The 16,898-nt window shown below is 43.5% G+C and overlaps 1 protein-coding gene across 7 annotated transcripts in view; it reads right to left on the bottom strand.

The window, feature by feature from the left end:
• Positions 1-16,898, bottom strand: part of Igsf5 (immunoglobulin superfamily, member 5) — a 104,094-nt gene that overhangs the window by 71,785 nt on the left and 15,411 nt on the right. For 4 of the 7 annotated variants that reach the window (XM_011246151.3, XM_006523095.4, NM_001177887.1 and 1 more), the window contains exons 4-6: positions 15,404-15,703; positions 7,162-7,302; positions 2,744-2,768 (exon numbers count right to left, since the gene is read on the bottom strand). In XM_011246151.3, coding sequence (XP_011244453.1) covers positions 2,744-2,768; positions 7,162-7,302; positions 15,404-15,703 — 466 coding nt within the window. The remainder of the gene's footprint in view (positions 1-2,743; positions 2,769-7,161; positions 7,303-15,403; positions 15,704-16,898) is intronic. The other 3 variants (XM_011246152.3, XM_011246153.3, NM_028078.3) reach the window with 1 other exon arrangement.

Genomic DNA, 16,898 nt, shown 5'->3' with positions numbered 1-16,898 from the left:
ATAGACCAAAAATTCAAGTTTCAGAGCCTCGAAGCTTTATATCATCTAATAAATACCTACTACTAGATACGGCTGCAGATATTTTCAGCTAAACTATGTGTCTAAAACACCCTTGATAACTATGTGATCCTGGAAGTATTACAGACATCACAGAACCTAACATGTACTCCCATGAACACACTGGCTACATGCATTCCTGTGAGCACACTTGCTACCATGTATTCCTGTGAGCACACTGGCTACATGCATTCCTGTGAGCACACTGGCTACCATGCATTCCTGTGAGCACACTGGCTACCATGTATTCCTGTGAGCACACTGGCTACATACATTCCTGTGAGCACACTGGCTACATGCATTCCTGTGAGCACACTGGCTACATGCATTCCTGTGAGCACACTGGCTACCATGCATTCCTGTGAGCACACTGGCTACCATGCATTCCTGTGAGCACACTGGCTACCATGCATTCCTGTGAGCACACTGGCTACCATGTATTCCTGTGAGCACACTGGCTACATGCATTCCTGTGAGCACACTGGCTACCATGCATTCCTGTGAGCACACTGGCTACCATGCATTCCTGTGAACACACCAGCTACCATGTATTCCTGTGATCACACTGGCTATCATGCATTCCTGTGAGCACACTAGCTATCATGTATTCCTGTGATCACACTGGCTATCATGTATTCCCATGAACACACTTGCTACATGCATTCCTGTGAGCACACTGGCTATCATGCATTCCTGTGAGCACACCAGCTATCATGTATTCTTGTGAACACACTGGCTACCATGCATTCCTGTGAACACACTGGCTATCATGCATTCCTGTGAACACACCAGCTACCATGTATTCCTGTGATCACACTGGCTATCATGCATTCCTGTGAGCACACTAGCTATCATGTATTCCTGTGATCACACTGGCTATCATGTATTCCCATGAACACACTTGCTACATGCATTCCTGTGAGCACACTGGCTATCATGCATTCCTGTGAGCACACCAGCTATCATGTATTCTTGTGAACACACTGGCTACCATGCATTCCTGTGAACACACTGGCTATCATGCATTCCTGTGAACACACCAGCTACCATGTATTCCTGTGATCACACTGGCTATCATGCATTCCTGTGAGCACACTAGTTATCATGTATTCCTGTGATCACACTGGCTATCATGTATTCCCATGAACACACTTGCTACATGCATTCCTGTGAGCACACCAGCTACTGTGTATTCCTGTGATCACACTGGCTATCATGCATTCCTGTGAACACATCTGCCACCATGTATTCCTGTGAACACACCAGCTACCATGTATTCCTGTGATCACACTGGCTATCATGCATTCCTGTGGACACACCAGCTACCATGTATTCCTGTGATCACACTGGCTATCATGTATTCCTGTGAACACATCTGCTATCATGTATTCCTGTGAACACACTGGCTGTCATGTATTCCTGTGAACACATCTGCTATCATGTATTCCTGTGAGCACACTGGCTATCATGCATTCCTGTGAACACACCAGCTACTGTGTATTCCTGTGAACACACCTGCTACTATGTATTCCTGTGAACACACCAGCTACTGTGTATTCCTGTGAACACACTGTTTATCATGTATTCCTGTGAACACACTGGCTACCATGTATTCCTGTGATCACACTGGCTATCATGCATTCCTGTGAGCACACTGGCTATCATGTATTCCTGTGAGCACACTGGCTATCATGCATTCCTGTGAGCACACTGGCTATCATGTATTCCTGTGAACACACCAGCTACTGTGTATTCCTGTGATCACACTGGCTACCATGTATTTCTGTGAACACACCAGCTATCATGTATTCCTGTGATCACACTGGCTACCATGTATTCCTGTGAACATACCAGCTATCATGTATTCCTGTAAACACACCTGCTACTATGTATTCCTGGGAACACACTGGTTATCATGTATTCCTGTGAACACACCAGCTATCATGTATTCCTGTGAACACACTGGCTACCATGTATTCCTGTAAACACATCAGCTATCATGTATTCCTGTGAACACACCAGCTATCATGTATTCCTGTGAACACACCTGCTACTATGTATTCCTGGGAACACACTGGCTATCATGTATTCCTGGGAACACACTGGCTATCATGTATTCCTGTGAACACACCAGCTATCATGTATTCCTGTGAACACACTGGCTATCATGCATTCCTGTGATCACACCAGCTACTGTGTATTCCTGTGAATCTGGACTCAGTTCCCTCAAAAGTATTTGCAGCCACTGTGAATGGTTATGGAAATGGGAGAAATTTTTCATTCTTCTCTTCTCAGTGCTGGGACAAGCCACTGAATGCACCTAATTTTTCTACTAGAACAATACCACATACCTTATAGGCATCTGTCTGGCTTGGCTTGCTGTCCTGCAACAACTCTCAAGTCCAAGTGCAACTTCTGCAGGTGCCTGACTTAATGTAGGCAGGACCACTGCCAACAGTCACAGTGTACAGTGTCCTCTTGTGGAGAGAGTTGCAAATGTCAGGTGATCAGGGGACAGTTCACCTACCTATATTGGTCTCTGTTATTCTACAAGTAGGGTTACTTTATAAATTTGTAATTGGCATGTTTTTCAGAGTATTCTATATCAGTACTTATTGAGTGCTATAAACACTCACACCCTGTTGCCCCCTGCTTCTGACTTACCTTTCCATTTTACCTTTCTTACCTTATTTCATTTTGATAAGTAGATTCTGAAAAATAAAGAGGGAGAGAAAGTCCCATTAGCAAAATGAGGATAGGGGTTCTAAAAATAAATTCTCACTGATTTTTTAATTGACTCCCTGACTTTGAAAATCCTCGCTTAGACCCAGTTTGTATGCAAAGCGACCCTGCACTGAGTTACTAAATGATTAAGCCCAAAGAAAATAGGTTCAGTATCAGAAAAATAAATACTCTATAGGTACTTGAAAGATAGTAGATGCCGCCCTGTATAACTAGTGAATACTAATTGACTTTGATAGCCAAGATTTTACAAGTTCCATCACCAAGAAACGTTCTAAGTAACAGAGCCAGTCACTTGTTTGGAGACCGCATCAGGGTGTAGATCTGAGTTCATTGCACAGCACATAAGCTTATACAGTCTTTGAACCAATCTCAAGACCCTAAATCGTTGGCCAGTCCTGTCTCGCCACACCATAACTGGTTGCTCACTGCATGCCAGCCCAGCAGAACCATATTCTCAAAGCATACTCTCATCTGACTTAGACACCAGTGTTATGGTACCTTGACAAAGAAGGAACCTTAAGTTTCTACATCTGAGTTCCTTAATGCTAGAACCATTTTCAATCAGGTTCGCATACAAGTTCACGTACAAGTAGTGTCAATTCAGACCATTGCCACACATTACACATACACACACATGTGGGGATGTGGAGGTCAACCTTGTGAAGGAAAAAGTGGGATGGAAAGCGAGGCACCAGAGGCTCCTGCTACTCCTTGAAAAGATTCCAGATCTGCCACGCACAGCATTAGATCTAAGATGGCTCCAAGAACACAGCATTAGATCTAAGATAGCTCCAAGAACACCAGTGAGACAGCAAAAAGGAACAAAAGCCAGGGTGGTGGCTGCTTCTCCGTCTTCACAGAAGTCATAATACAGAAGTCCTAACATGAAAGTTCTAACAGGTGAAGATGCTCCCCTCACTCCTTCTGAGTAACCCCATCAGGCAGGGCTTTCATTGGACACAGTGACTGTGTGGCTAGATATGATTTCCTAATGATTTAGGGTCTTGGGATGGGTTCAAATGCTGTATATAAACTTATGTGCTGTGCAATAAACTCAGATCTGCACCCCAATGCTGGTCTCCAAAGTCTCTGTTGCCTCTCATGGGCCTTTCACCTTGAAGTTACATTGTCAGAAGCCGACATAGGACAAGCTAAAAACTAGCAAGTGATCTTCCTGAGATGATCCACCTTGGATTAATAATCCATGGTGGATTTGCTCTGATAGGCAAGGCCTAGGAGAAAATCATTCTAGGAAAGATTCCTGCTATTAATATGCTTTTCCTGTTATTATTAAACATATATAACAATCACTAGGTATTAGCCTACCCTTTTGAGCAGATCTCTGCAGAAAAACAAAGATGCTACAAGATGTCTTGTAGTGGTGCTATATAGACAGCTTCTTAATTCTTAATGATGATCCTATAAGAACATCTAAAATCATATCAGTATTTATTAAGCTCTTTTATAGTGGGACTTCTATTAGGTCCTTTCTGACCTGCTATTAGGTCAAAACTGCTTTGAGGACTCTGCCAGTCTTCCTGTGTCACCAGTTAATTACTTCTGAAATAGTGAGCAGGCATCTACTACTCAGAGCACATTCCAAAAGGTTGTAAAGCCACTAACCAAATGTCATAAAAAGGGAACTAACAATTTATTATAGGTGCTAGGACAGAAGAATTTTGACTAGGTTTATCTGTACAAAACTTCACTAAGAAGTTAGTTATGTTTTTAAACTCTCCATGAACCTGTGGAGCTCAGACAGATGATGGATGTTTAGCCAGATAATTACTCCTAATGGATATGCATGTAAACATTCTCTGTTGTAAATTTCTATTTCAATTTATGATTTGAACTTATGCGTAATCTTGTGATGAACTTGCATGATATCTGGCATGTCTCACTGAGAGAAAGATCAATAGAAAAGAGTCAGTAGCTCACACCTGGTGCACACACTAAGTGATCACAAACTTAACAATGCAAGACAAGTGACAGACACCCAAACATTGAAACTCTGTTCTTAACAAAAAATAATTTAACGGCAGAAAGCATTCAAATCAGAGAAAAAGACATAGATTCAGCACTTAGAATGTTCTGAGCTGCCACATGTCAAATCATGCTTTCGAACTCAAGTTTCAAACTGTCAAACTCTAAGACAAACCATCCACCATTCTAAACCTGACCACCAAACCAGCAGCTTCCACACCGCTGGGGGTGTCTCTGCAGACTCAGTCCCAAACCCACAATGGAACATTTAGAATACCTCAGAATAGGAAACTGCCCTGAGGCGTGTTCCAACCGATGTTATTCTAGAAAAGCTGTTGCATGCTAAATGACACATCACCACAGCTGCCTGTCCTTACAAATAAGGACGGGAGTCCAGTAACCCAGGCCATCACAAAAGTCTGAGTCATCACTTTCTCAGGTATGGGAACAGCCTGGTCTCTGAGAGGAGTTCAGCAGGTCATAGTGCAGTGGTTCTCAACTACATTCATGCATACACACATATATACACATACAATTACACACATGCATATGTGTCCTGTGAACCTTTACTCAGGTCCTCATGTTGTGGTGACCCCAACCACACAATTATTTTCATAGCTACTACATGACTGTAATCTTGCTACTGTATGAATCCTAATGTAAACATCTGATATGCAGGATATCTGATATGTGACGCCCCCCTCAAGGGGTCGTAACCCAAAGGTTGAGAAGCACTGCCCTAGAGGAAGGGCCCTCTCTTCTCTGCACCCTGTGGTTGCTTTCTAAGACTGAAGGCCTCATTGCTTGGTTTCAGTTCTGTTTTGTGATGTTGCCATTACCTCTGCCCCAGCTCATTAAGGCAGAATGAGAGCTAAAAAGAATACAAATCTGTAGGCACTGTGTGACAAGCTGATATGAGCAGGTGCCAGGGAATTACGAGATGGGGCTGATCCACATACTCATCATTCCATACACCAGTCACCTTTTATACAGAACACATTGAGGATCTATGTTCAAGCTGTGGTATATTATGACTAATATGACTCTCCAGAACACACTTGCTCTAACCAAAGCCTTGTGCCCTTCAACCAGCATGTCCCGGTTCCTCACCCCACCTCTAGAAACCTCCACTCCACTGTCCCGGTTCCTCATCCCCACCTCTAGAAACCTCCACTCCTCTGTCCCAGTTCCTCATCCCCACCTCTAGAAACCACCATTCTGCTTTATTTCTGTGCATTCGATTGTTGAATGTGCCACAAATGAACAGGATCACACCTCACTTGTCTTTCTGTAAGTGAGTCATTTCTCTTAGTATATTCTACATCATCATATTGTCCCAAATTACAGAATTTGCACATTTTTAAAGGCTAAATGATAGCCCCTTGTGTGAAAAAAGGTGTGTGTGTGTGTGTGTGTGTGTGTGTGTGTGTGATGGTTTGGCCCAATAGTGGCACTATTAGAAGAGAAAAATATGGCCTTTTTGGAGAAAATGTGTCATGGTGGACATGGACTTTAATAAACTCATCCAAGCTGCCTGGAAGAAGCATTCTTCTAGCAGCCTTCAGATGAAGATGTAGAACTCTCAGCTCCTCCTGCACCATTCCTGCCTGGATGCTGCCATGCTCTGGCCTTTATGATAATGGACTGAACCTGTGAACTTGTAAGCCAGCCCCAATTAAATGTTGTTCTTATAAGATTTGCCTTAGTCATGGTGTCTGTTCACAGCAGTAAAACATAAGACAGTGTATATGTATGTGCATATACATGTTTGTGTACATGTATATATTTGTGTGTATGCACGTATACATCCATATATATGTGTGTGTGTGTGTTTATGTATGCATGTGTATATGTGTACACATATGTGAATATGTATGTATGTATGTTTATGTGTGTACAAATGCATGTGTGTGATTGTGTGCATAAATATGGGCATGTGTGTATATGCGTATATTTGTGCATTCATATCTGTATATGCATGCACGTATGCATGCAGTTGATGGACACTCAGCCTATTTCCACACCTTAGCTATCATGAACATGGGAAGGCATATGTGTCTCTGACACACTTGTTTCATTTCCTATGGATATCTACCCAGCAGTAGAAGAGCTGGTTCACACTGCATTTTTAGTCTCTGAAGAACCTCTATATTGCTCTCCATGGTGGCCATGCCTATTCACATTCCAGCCAACAATGTGTAAGTTTCCCTTGCCAGCTCTTGGCCTTTGCCTGTGTGGCAATAGCCATCTGCCAGAGCGCTGTGACATCTCACTATGGTAGAACTCATCTTTCGAAGAAGTTGATAAACTCACTCACTTCAATTGCCTGTATCACAGATTCAAAGCCCCATAGAAACATATATGAAAGAAGAATACCTTCCTTTTCTCTCCTGGAGGCACAACAGCAACAGAATATTATAATCAAAACAATGATCAGGATCAAGAGCAAGGAAAAGGCCACTGCCAGCAGGATGATGGCCCAGGTCGGCAGTGCTGGGCCTTCCTCTCCAATACTGTCTACAAGAGCAAGAGAAAGAAAGAGTTTAGTGATGTACCTTGTAGGCTCAGGTTCTAGTGGGTCCCAACTGCCTTATGTCTTCAGTAGTAACTCTTCAGCCTGGTGCAGCAGCGTATTCTCTGCTACCTCTCCTGTGTGTTCAATGACTCAGTCCTCAGCAGCGTCTCCCATCCCAGTATTTATTGGTACATATGATTGCTTTGTAACCCGGATCCAGTTATCAGCTGGTTGACACCTCTCACATTCCTGGGAGCTGGATATGGGTGGGCAGCAAGGCAACTCCCCAGGGTTAGAGCACTGAGTAGCATGCTGGGATAGCCTTTGGTCAACCCAAACCATGGACTAGAGAATGGTGTGCCCTGGCATCCATGTCTGCATGTTTTATGACTCCATAGCAGCAGAGGTAACTGGGGCACCCCAGGGAGGGCACAAGACCCTGGGTACACAGCTTTCCCCAAAGCCCCACCAGAGCCCACCACTAAATTCATTTCTCTTACAGTGATGTGAGCTTTCCTCAGCTCTTCTGGAGTCAATGTCATTAGTATCAACTTTGCCCTCTTAGCCAGTAGGTTTGGAGTTGAGAGACAAAGGTGAGGTGAGGCAGAGCAAGCAGAGATTGAGAGAAAAATAGGGAAGGAAATTGAAAGGAAGAAAATACATCATTGTATTATCCCAAATTACAGAATTTACACATTTTTAAAGACTAAATGATAGCCCCTTGTGTGGAAAAAAGTATGTATGTATTTGCTCGGGCGTGTGTGTGTGTGTGTGTGTGTGTGTGTGTGTGTGTGTGTGTGATGGTTTGGCCCAAGAGTAGCACTATTAGAAGGTGTGTTTTTTTGTTGTTTTGTTTTGTTTTTATTTTTTGACTTTTTTGTGCTGTTTTGGAGGGGGTGGTTGTTGTTGTTTTTGTTTTTTCAGCCATGTCTTAGAATTGACATGCTGGCTTTGGGTGGTCATGTAAACACAAATTTCCACTAAAATTCTGTGTAATTAAATATATAGTTCCTTAGTTGTACTGTCTACATTTCAATGGCCAAATCAACCCAGATGGAGCATTTCCACCATCCTTGAAAGTCCTGCTGGGTGGCACATCCGCTGTCTTGTGGGAACTATGTGAATGATTCCCAAGGGAATCTTAAACAGCATTCTACTCCTCCACCCAAGCAGGAACCATGTAGAAGCCAAACCACAGGCAACCACATTGATCCATGGATCTGTGCATTGTATTCAACAAGGTCTGTCAGGCTACCTCACTGGTAGCTCTAAAAATGGAGTAGAGGCTGGCTGTCACTAGAAACTTTAAAATACCAGGCTTCCTCAGAAGGAACATGAGGTTTGCTTTGAAACCAATGGCAGAAGAGGCTAATGGTGACAATCTCTTGGATGCTCTCCCCCTATAGAACTTTGCTTGAAGATTGACCCAGCAGCTATGGCTTGCTGTTCCTATGCCAGGGTTCAGTGGTCAAAATATGAGTAGAATGTTTAGAGAGGATCACTTCAGCTCAGTATTGAGTCATGTAAAGCAAAAGCTCATCTGCATAAAGAGCCACAGGCAAGTAAGAACTCAACTGCATAAAGAGCCACAGGCAAGTTGAATCTAACTGCATAAGGAGCCACAGGCAAGCAAGAATCCAGGAACATGGCAAACCATGACAAGCAAGAATCAACTCATGGGGAGCCACAGGCAAGCAAGAATCCAACTTTATAAGGAGCCTCAGGCAAGCCTAGAAAGGCAGCTCAGCAACTAACAATGCTTGCTGCTCTTACAAAGAATCAGCTCTGTCCCATGTCCGCATATCACAAATGTCTGTAACTCTAGCTCCAGAGGTATCTGAGGCCCTCTTCTGGCCTATGTAAGCATTGCACTCAAGTGAGCATACACACACACACACACACACACACACACACACACACACACCACACACACAATTGTTTTTAAAAGAGTGTATTAGCTTGTCTGAAAACAAACCAGGGAATTCTATGCTTTGAAGAATCATATCATATTTTAAAAGATACTTGGTTTTGCTCTTAATGAATTGTTTATATTTTTTTTCTAGAGAATTAGAAAATGCTGGACAATTTTGATGGTTTCTTTAATTTTTAAAAGCTTACATTTACTGTCATTTTATTCTGTTTCTTCTTATGTATCTTCTACCATCTAAACTTACCCTAACTCCTTTAAGGTCCAGAATTGTGTATTATATTCCTTATATCCCATATACCTGGAACGTACACATTATTATGGATAAATGATGGATGGATAGATTGATAATGGATAGATGAATGGATGGATGGTTGATGGATGAGTGGATGGATGGATGGATGGATGGATAGATGGATGGATAGATGGTGGATGGATAGATTGGTAGTGGATAGATGGATAGATGGTTAATGGGTGGATGGATAGATGGATGGATGGATAGATGATGGATGGGATGGATGGATGGATGGATGGATGGATGGATGGCTAATGGATGGATGCATAGATGATAGATGAATGGCTAACTGATGGATGATGAATGACGGATGGATGGATGTATGATGGATGGATGACTAAAACAGCTGATTTCTTATTTGCCTCCTGTACTAGGCAGTCAATTACACTGAAACAGGCTTAGGTTTCTTCTTTCTCCCAATATTTAGCTATCCAGAGAAGTCCAAATTGGTTTTCTAATGGCATGTTTCTACCTCTCCCAACATCTTCTTGAGATAAGATGGGAAAGAAAGACTGAGCCCTACCCAACATGAAGAACTACAGGTAACTACAGAATGCTGAGATAAGGAGAAACAGTCTTCTTCAGGAAGAGCAGGCAGATTGAATATCCAAAACCAGATAGTCAGCCCTGAGAACATGCAAGTAACCTACAAAAATACACAAGTAAGATTATTCAAACTGAGCAGGTTGTATTTATATATTTGGGAATATATATGTGTTAATATATATGTAGTAATGGCAACTAAAGAAAAAGTGGCCAGGATTTTGAAAGACAGCAAGAGAGAATATATGGGAGGATTGGGGTAGAGGAAATGACAAAATTATAATCTCAAAAAAAATTGTAAGAAATGGTGATGGGGGGGGAGACAGTATTGTGTTTTTTCATATTATACCACCCAATCCCAAACTGAGGAGCTGTCACAAGGCAGTCCTCACAGTCAGAGAACACAATACTGAGTATCACTCGCAATACCTACAGAACAATCAGATCCAAAGCCTGCTCCAGTGAGGCAGTGCCAAGCAGTCTGCAAAGGCACCCTAGATATTTTGAATGCAAGTGATTGGTGACCACAATTATGGTATATGTCCATGCTTTCCTTCCCAGGAACACAATTATGAGATTATAAAGGCCAGCGCTATGTTCTTGACTCTCACAGTTCAATTAAAAAGCAGACCTCTGTGTGAAAGTCTCTCAGCTGCCAGCATGTTGGGCTTCCCACAGGAGGAACCAGTCACTCTTGTGGCCCCTGTTTACTTTCTGGGTTGTCTTTGGCCTCTGGCTCACTTGCCAGTCACAAGTCTTAATCTAGCAGGTTATTCAGACTCAAGAAATGTGTGTGAAAGGTTCTGAGATATGACCCATCTCTCACCATCACCATGGACCCTACATTACGTTAGATTCTCTCTATCAAACACAAGTTTGCAAATGTCACAAGTTTCATGATAAGGGAGCTAGCTGGGGTTAGACACAAGGCCTGGCTCCTGATGTAAGCGATAGTCTTGAATTCTCCCCACCTAGGACAACATGTTTATTGACTACTCAAACATTCCCTGCCCGTGGCCTTTCCTTTCCCTACTAAACATTCCAATCTCTGTCAAACCAGGCTGGATCCAACATTCCTCCAGCTGCGTAGAGAGAGCCTGTGTTCTCCTTGGGTGTTCATGTGTACAGGGGGAAAGGCCACCTCTTGGGGCTGATGACTGAGTCTAGAAGGAATCAGGGGCTTCATGGGGAGCATGTTACTCACTGTCCTGTTTCTTAATTCAGCCACCAAATCTAGCCTCCCTCAACAGCCCCACATTGAGCCAGCATGGGTATCCACAACCATGGTTCCAGTTCACTTCCTCTTTGTGGTGACCATTCTCCCCTGGAAGTCCTTCCTCAGAGCCTTACACTTAGGAGACACTTCAGCTCAAATCACCTTTATTCCAGTCGATCATGTTTGGGGGCTTAAGCATAGGCTACTACTGGAATTTTACAGGTGTCTTATTTTAATAATGTTTTTCATTTATCACTAGATAGATAGATGATAGGCATATATAGATATATATCACTAGATAGATCTATCACTGGATATATGTGTGTGTGTATACATATATACATATATACATATTACATGTATATATAATATATAATCATGGATGACTTGTTTAGAAAAAAAGTTACTTTTAGGACAAGTACATTCACAGCTGGTTGAAAAACAAATAATAGTCATAATAGATAGAAAAACAGATTCTTGGAATGGTTCATGATCCAGTCTGCTCATAGAGGAGACACGTGGGGGGAGGGGGGAAGACCTTGTCCCCGCTCAGCACAAGAAAGCCAGGGTTCCCAGCATGCCCCATACTAACTAAGGTCGCAGGTCCTCTCTTTGTGGAACAATCCCTCCAGGGAGGCACCACCCAGGTCTCACCTGTTATAAAAATATTTTCAGGGCATCCGGAAAGGTATGGTCTTGCTGTGTGCAGGGCAGAGGGTGCGTGGCTTGGGTGAGTGAAAGAGCCCTGGCTAAGGCAGGCATAACTTCATCTGAGTAACCCACAGTGACAGCTAACAGAGAAGGTTAGTTCCAGGTTTCAAGTTCAAGCCTTTTCCCCTAAGCTCTTCCCACCGCGCATGCTCCATGGTGCCATGTGATTCGCTTTACTGCGTGGATACTGTCCTTTTTCAAGCACTAAGCTCTTGCCACCGCGCATGCTCCTTCGTGCCATGTGACCGACTTTACTGCGTGCTTGAGGACTGCCTTTTCCCGATCTCTCAAGAAAAGAATCCTTTTCCCAAATGTTCTGAAAAGAGTTAGCAGAGCTCTAAAGGTGTTGCATAGAATTTCTTAAAATCAGCGACACTGCCATAAAATAACCCCCACCATGTGCAAAGTCTGCGCCTATGCTAACCACAGGGGACATGGGTGGTCTGAGACACTAACATAAGCTCATCCTCTGTTCTGCATGCTCTGGGGCAGGGGTCACATTGAAGGGATTGTCTTAGACATTTCAATACACTTCTCCCCAAATCAACAGCTCTGGAGGTGGGCACTGAAACTATTTCAGCTTCACAGATGACAGAGCTGGGCTCAGAGAGGTTAAGTAACTTTCACCCAAGCCACAGAGCTAGAGAGATGATGCACTATCCCATCTAAGGTCTATAGAGATTGTGGAACCTGACCAGCTAAAGTAGAAAATGAGGCTTGAGATTTTAGGTTAACTGCTCTTTTTAAAAATCTGTTATTTGGAAACTTAAAGTCAGAGATACCACATTCCATGAAAACTAATTAAATGCAGTGCTTATGGAAAGGGCTGGTCCACAGCAGAAGTGTTCAAGATCCTCCATGGACTGGCTCAATTCGTTGCCTACCCATTTCGCATACAGGAAAACTGAGGCTGGGAAGTCAGTGATATGCCCAGGGTCCTGTCATCGGGGAGGCCATGTGGAAATGAAGGTCTGAGTGAGAGGGCTGCTCCTTAACCCAAGGAATGTCTAAGATTGCCAACGGTCACCAGAAACAACAGAAGGGCACAGAGTAGATTCTCCCATATCACCCCTGCCCTACAGACCCCAGAGGAAGCTACCCTGCTCACTGTGACCTCAGAGTGGACACAGGATCAGACCCACCACCTCCCTGTTAAAGTACTTGTAATCTTGTTGGAGTAGGTGTGTCACTGTGGGTGTGGGCTTTAAGATCCTCATCCTAGCTGCCTGGAAGCCAATATTCTCCTAGCAGCCTTCAGATGAAGATGTAGAACTCTCAGCTCCTCCTGCACCATGCCTGCCTGGATGCTGCCATGCTCCCACCTTGATGATACTAGACTGAACCTCTGAACCTGTAAGCCAGCCCCAATTAAATGTTGTCCTTATAAGACTTGCCTTGGACATGGTGTCTGTTCACAGCAGTAAAACGCTAACTAAGACAATAACTAAGAAAACTGGGCTTTCTGTAACTGAGAAACCAGCTCTGAAAACAAGCGATGCCCTCCCACGCACCTTTCTTCGTAGGAGTTTTGATCTCTAGGGAAGCACACACTTGGTAGCCTGAGTCCATTAGGCTTCCTAAACTCACCTAAGGAATCAAAATAATTCCCCAGCCTTGTGGGTACAGACCTGAGGTTCCCCACCCCTGAGGAAGTCTGGCAACTCTCACTGGTGGCTCGCCTGTCTACTCTCTGTGAACGTGACCCCAGCTCCTCTAGCTCCACAGCCAAGGTTGAAGGAGGTCTACAGCTAAAAAACAAACAAACAAACAAACAAAAACAAAAACAAAAACAACAACACAGAGACAGATACTAGCTGCTCTGATCTTGATGAATAATTTAAAAACAAATTACCCTTTTGCAAGTGAATCCAATAAAGCAAGGTTCCTTGCTGCCCACCCAAATGATCTTCCTTCACAGCCCTCTGACCTACAGCTGCTGTAATTAACATGTTGTCCAAGTTATGGAAGAATTCACTGATGGGGGTGAAGTAGTCTTGCCTTCTGCTTTCCCCTTCAGAAGAAAAATAAGGCAGATATCTAATCTGTAAAATTCATGTCTAGAAGGGAGGGGCCATCCAGCCAGAGCTCTGGGCTACCCCATATTCTTGGTGAAAGGTGGGTTTTCAACAGTCAGCTCTGGGCTACTTGGTGCCAACAGAATTTTGGCACCAGAATTTCAATCTTCCCTGTCAAAGCCTGGACCAGACTACATTGTCTCTAAGTAGCTTATAGGAGAGCTGGGTTGGGCAGGTGTGATGGAAGTAAATCTGGAGTAACTGATTGAGCAAGAAACCAAAATCTGATAGATACTGAAGTGTCAGAAGGACACTTGAGGGGGCAGGAAACACTGGACCAAACTGAGCCTCAAGAATAAGTATGGATTATAATAGAAAGAATAGAATTGAATTTATACCAGACAGACAGACAAACAGGTAGAAAGACAGAGAGATTGAGATTTGGACAGATACAAGCACAGGAAAGCCATGTGAAAATGAAGGTTTGGGTCAGGGGCTACTTCTACAAGCCAAAGAAATACCAAAACAAGAAAAAGGGACTGAAGAGACTCTCTATATTCCATCCAGGATTCCCTTCCTCATCTGTAAGATGAGGGGTTTCCTGTGAGCCTGCAGAGATAGAGTGACTGGAATTACAGTCAGTGATAGATCCCTTACCTTGTACGTATGAGGCCTTGGGTTCATCCCCAACATTGTCTCTTTCTGCACACACACACACACACACACACATACACACACACACACGTAATCTTCATGTTCTACCATGTGACCCCAGAACCCTCAGACCTCTACCCAAGTCAACTCAGAGCTTGCAAGCTCCACAGGGCCCTTTAATGCACAGTTTCTGCTATGTCACAGTAGATTCCTCTGGAAGACAAACACTTTAAAATCTTGCTACCTACCCAAGTTAGATAATGTGATGTTGTTTTGTTTTGTTTTGTTTTGTTTTGTTTTGTTTTGTTTTTTTGAGACAGGATCTCACTTTGTAGCCCAGGCTTCCCTGGAACTCACTACATAGCCCAGGTTGGCCCCAAGATCTCAGCTATCCTACTGCCTCAGCTCCCAAGTGCTAGAATAGAATATAAGCATGTGCCACTATATCCAGTCTTATTTTTGAAAAATATTAAGTCAAGTATTTGTCTCTGAACCTGCTGCCTTCTTATCTAAGTAGTGGACAAAGCTTCTCAAAGCTTCATTTGCAATTAGGAAAAAGAAAAACTCTCAAGACAGAATTGTAAGAGCATGTGAGCCCACGGTGCCAAATTTGCCTCGTCGCTCTCTTCACCCAATGTCAAGGTGATTTTCCAGGTTGACGATGTATATTGACCAAGAGCTGACCCTCCTGTGAACTCAGAAGGGTCACTCCACAGCTTTCAGGATGGCGAGGCTCACTTACCAGGTGGAGGCTGAACCACAGTCAGGTTGACAGTTAAGGACTTGCTGGCCTGCAAGTCCTTCAGCTCTGCCACACAAGTCAAGGTCCCGTTGCCCAGTGGTGTGAGGTCCAGGACACTCAAGACCCTCATAAAGTTGCCCGGCTCCAGAAAGGAATTGTAACTCGAATGGCTTACGGGAACCTCAAGCTCCCAGGAAATATCCGGGAGTGAGGTCCAGCCCACGGCATAGCAAGTCACATTACAGGGTTCACCCTCAGTGACTATAAGGTTGTTGCTAGGAATGTTCAGGGTCCCCATGACTAAAGAGAAGAGAAAAACAAGCTAAAGAATGATTTTTCCCAATTTGAGCTTCGAATTACATCTTAGGAGACTTTCTTCCCAGGCCCCAGGAAGGCTGTATCTGTCCCAGGAAACCATAGTTCAGGCTTTATCTGCCATATCTTTCTTTATGCACCTGCTGGGCTCTTACAAGAAGGTGAGGTGACTCCCAATAATGAAATAAAAGTCAAGGCCCACTGGCGTTAGCTACAGGATTCTCTTAGGCAGTCCTGGAAACGGAGGCAAAGAAGGAAATAATCTATATCCTTTTCCCAGAGACTCACGAAAAGCAGATCTCTCCCCTTAAGTTTAGGTCAGTCACCTTCATTTTATAAAATGTTTTATTTTCTTAGCTGTATGAAGACAAAGTCTCATGTAGCCCAGGCTAGCCTCATACATTACTGAGAGCTGGTTTTGGGCTGCAGATCCTCTTGCCCCCACCTCCTAAGGTCAGGGAAGACAGACACGTGCCACCTCACCCAGCAGTAAACTTTATCAAATAACTGCCTTGAATATTCCAAGTTTTAAATGACATCAAAATCGAATTTATTATAAACTGGATTAACCCAGTTACGGTTTCAGGATTGTTGACTTTAGATCAATATTTTCTTTTTTTATTGTTGTTGGTTTGGTTTTTTGTTTTTGTTTTTGTTTTTGTTTTTGTTTTTGTTTTTGTTTTTGAGACAGGGTTTCTCTGTGTAGCCCTGGCTGTGGTGGAATTCACTTTGTAAACCAGACTGGCCTTGAACTCAGAAATCCACCTGCCTCTGCCTCCTAAGTGCTGGGATCAAAGGTGTGCGCCACCACGCTCGGCTCAGATCAATATTTTCTTAACACACCTGACCCTGGCAGCATTCACAGTGCAGGGGATTCATCTGAAAATGATGTCTACATGTGCTGACATGACCAAAATAACCTGAAGGTTGGCCCCAGCAAAGACACAGCCTTAGTGACATACATATGCATTCAAATGTTCAAACATGCTACAAGGCACATCCCCAGCTGCTTGGAATCATAGAAAGAACACTGGACTAAGAATCAAAAACTCGACTCGTCACTGAAGTCTGGGGGTCTTGGAGCCCCCCACCTCTGCACTCCCCATCTCTTAAGGGGATAGCTTGACTAGGATTCATGATCCTCAAACACTTTGGTTTCGATTCCTTTTTCCAAGCCAAA

This window comes from Mus musculus, chromosome 16 (genome assembly GCF_000001635.26).
Source record: "Mus musculus strain C57BL/6J chromosome 16, GRCm38.p6 C57BL/6J".
Lineage (NCBI taxonomy): Eukaryota > Metazoa > Chordata > Mammalia > Rodentia > Muridae > Mus > Mus musculus.
Note: the sequence above shows the minus strand (reverse complement) of the source record. Positions and strands in the feature narration are given on the sequence as shown.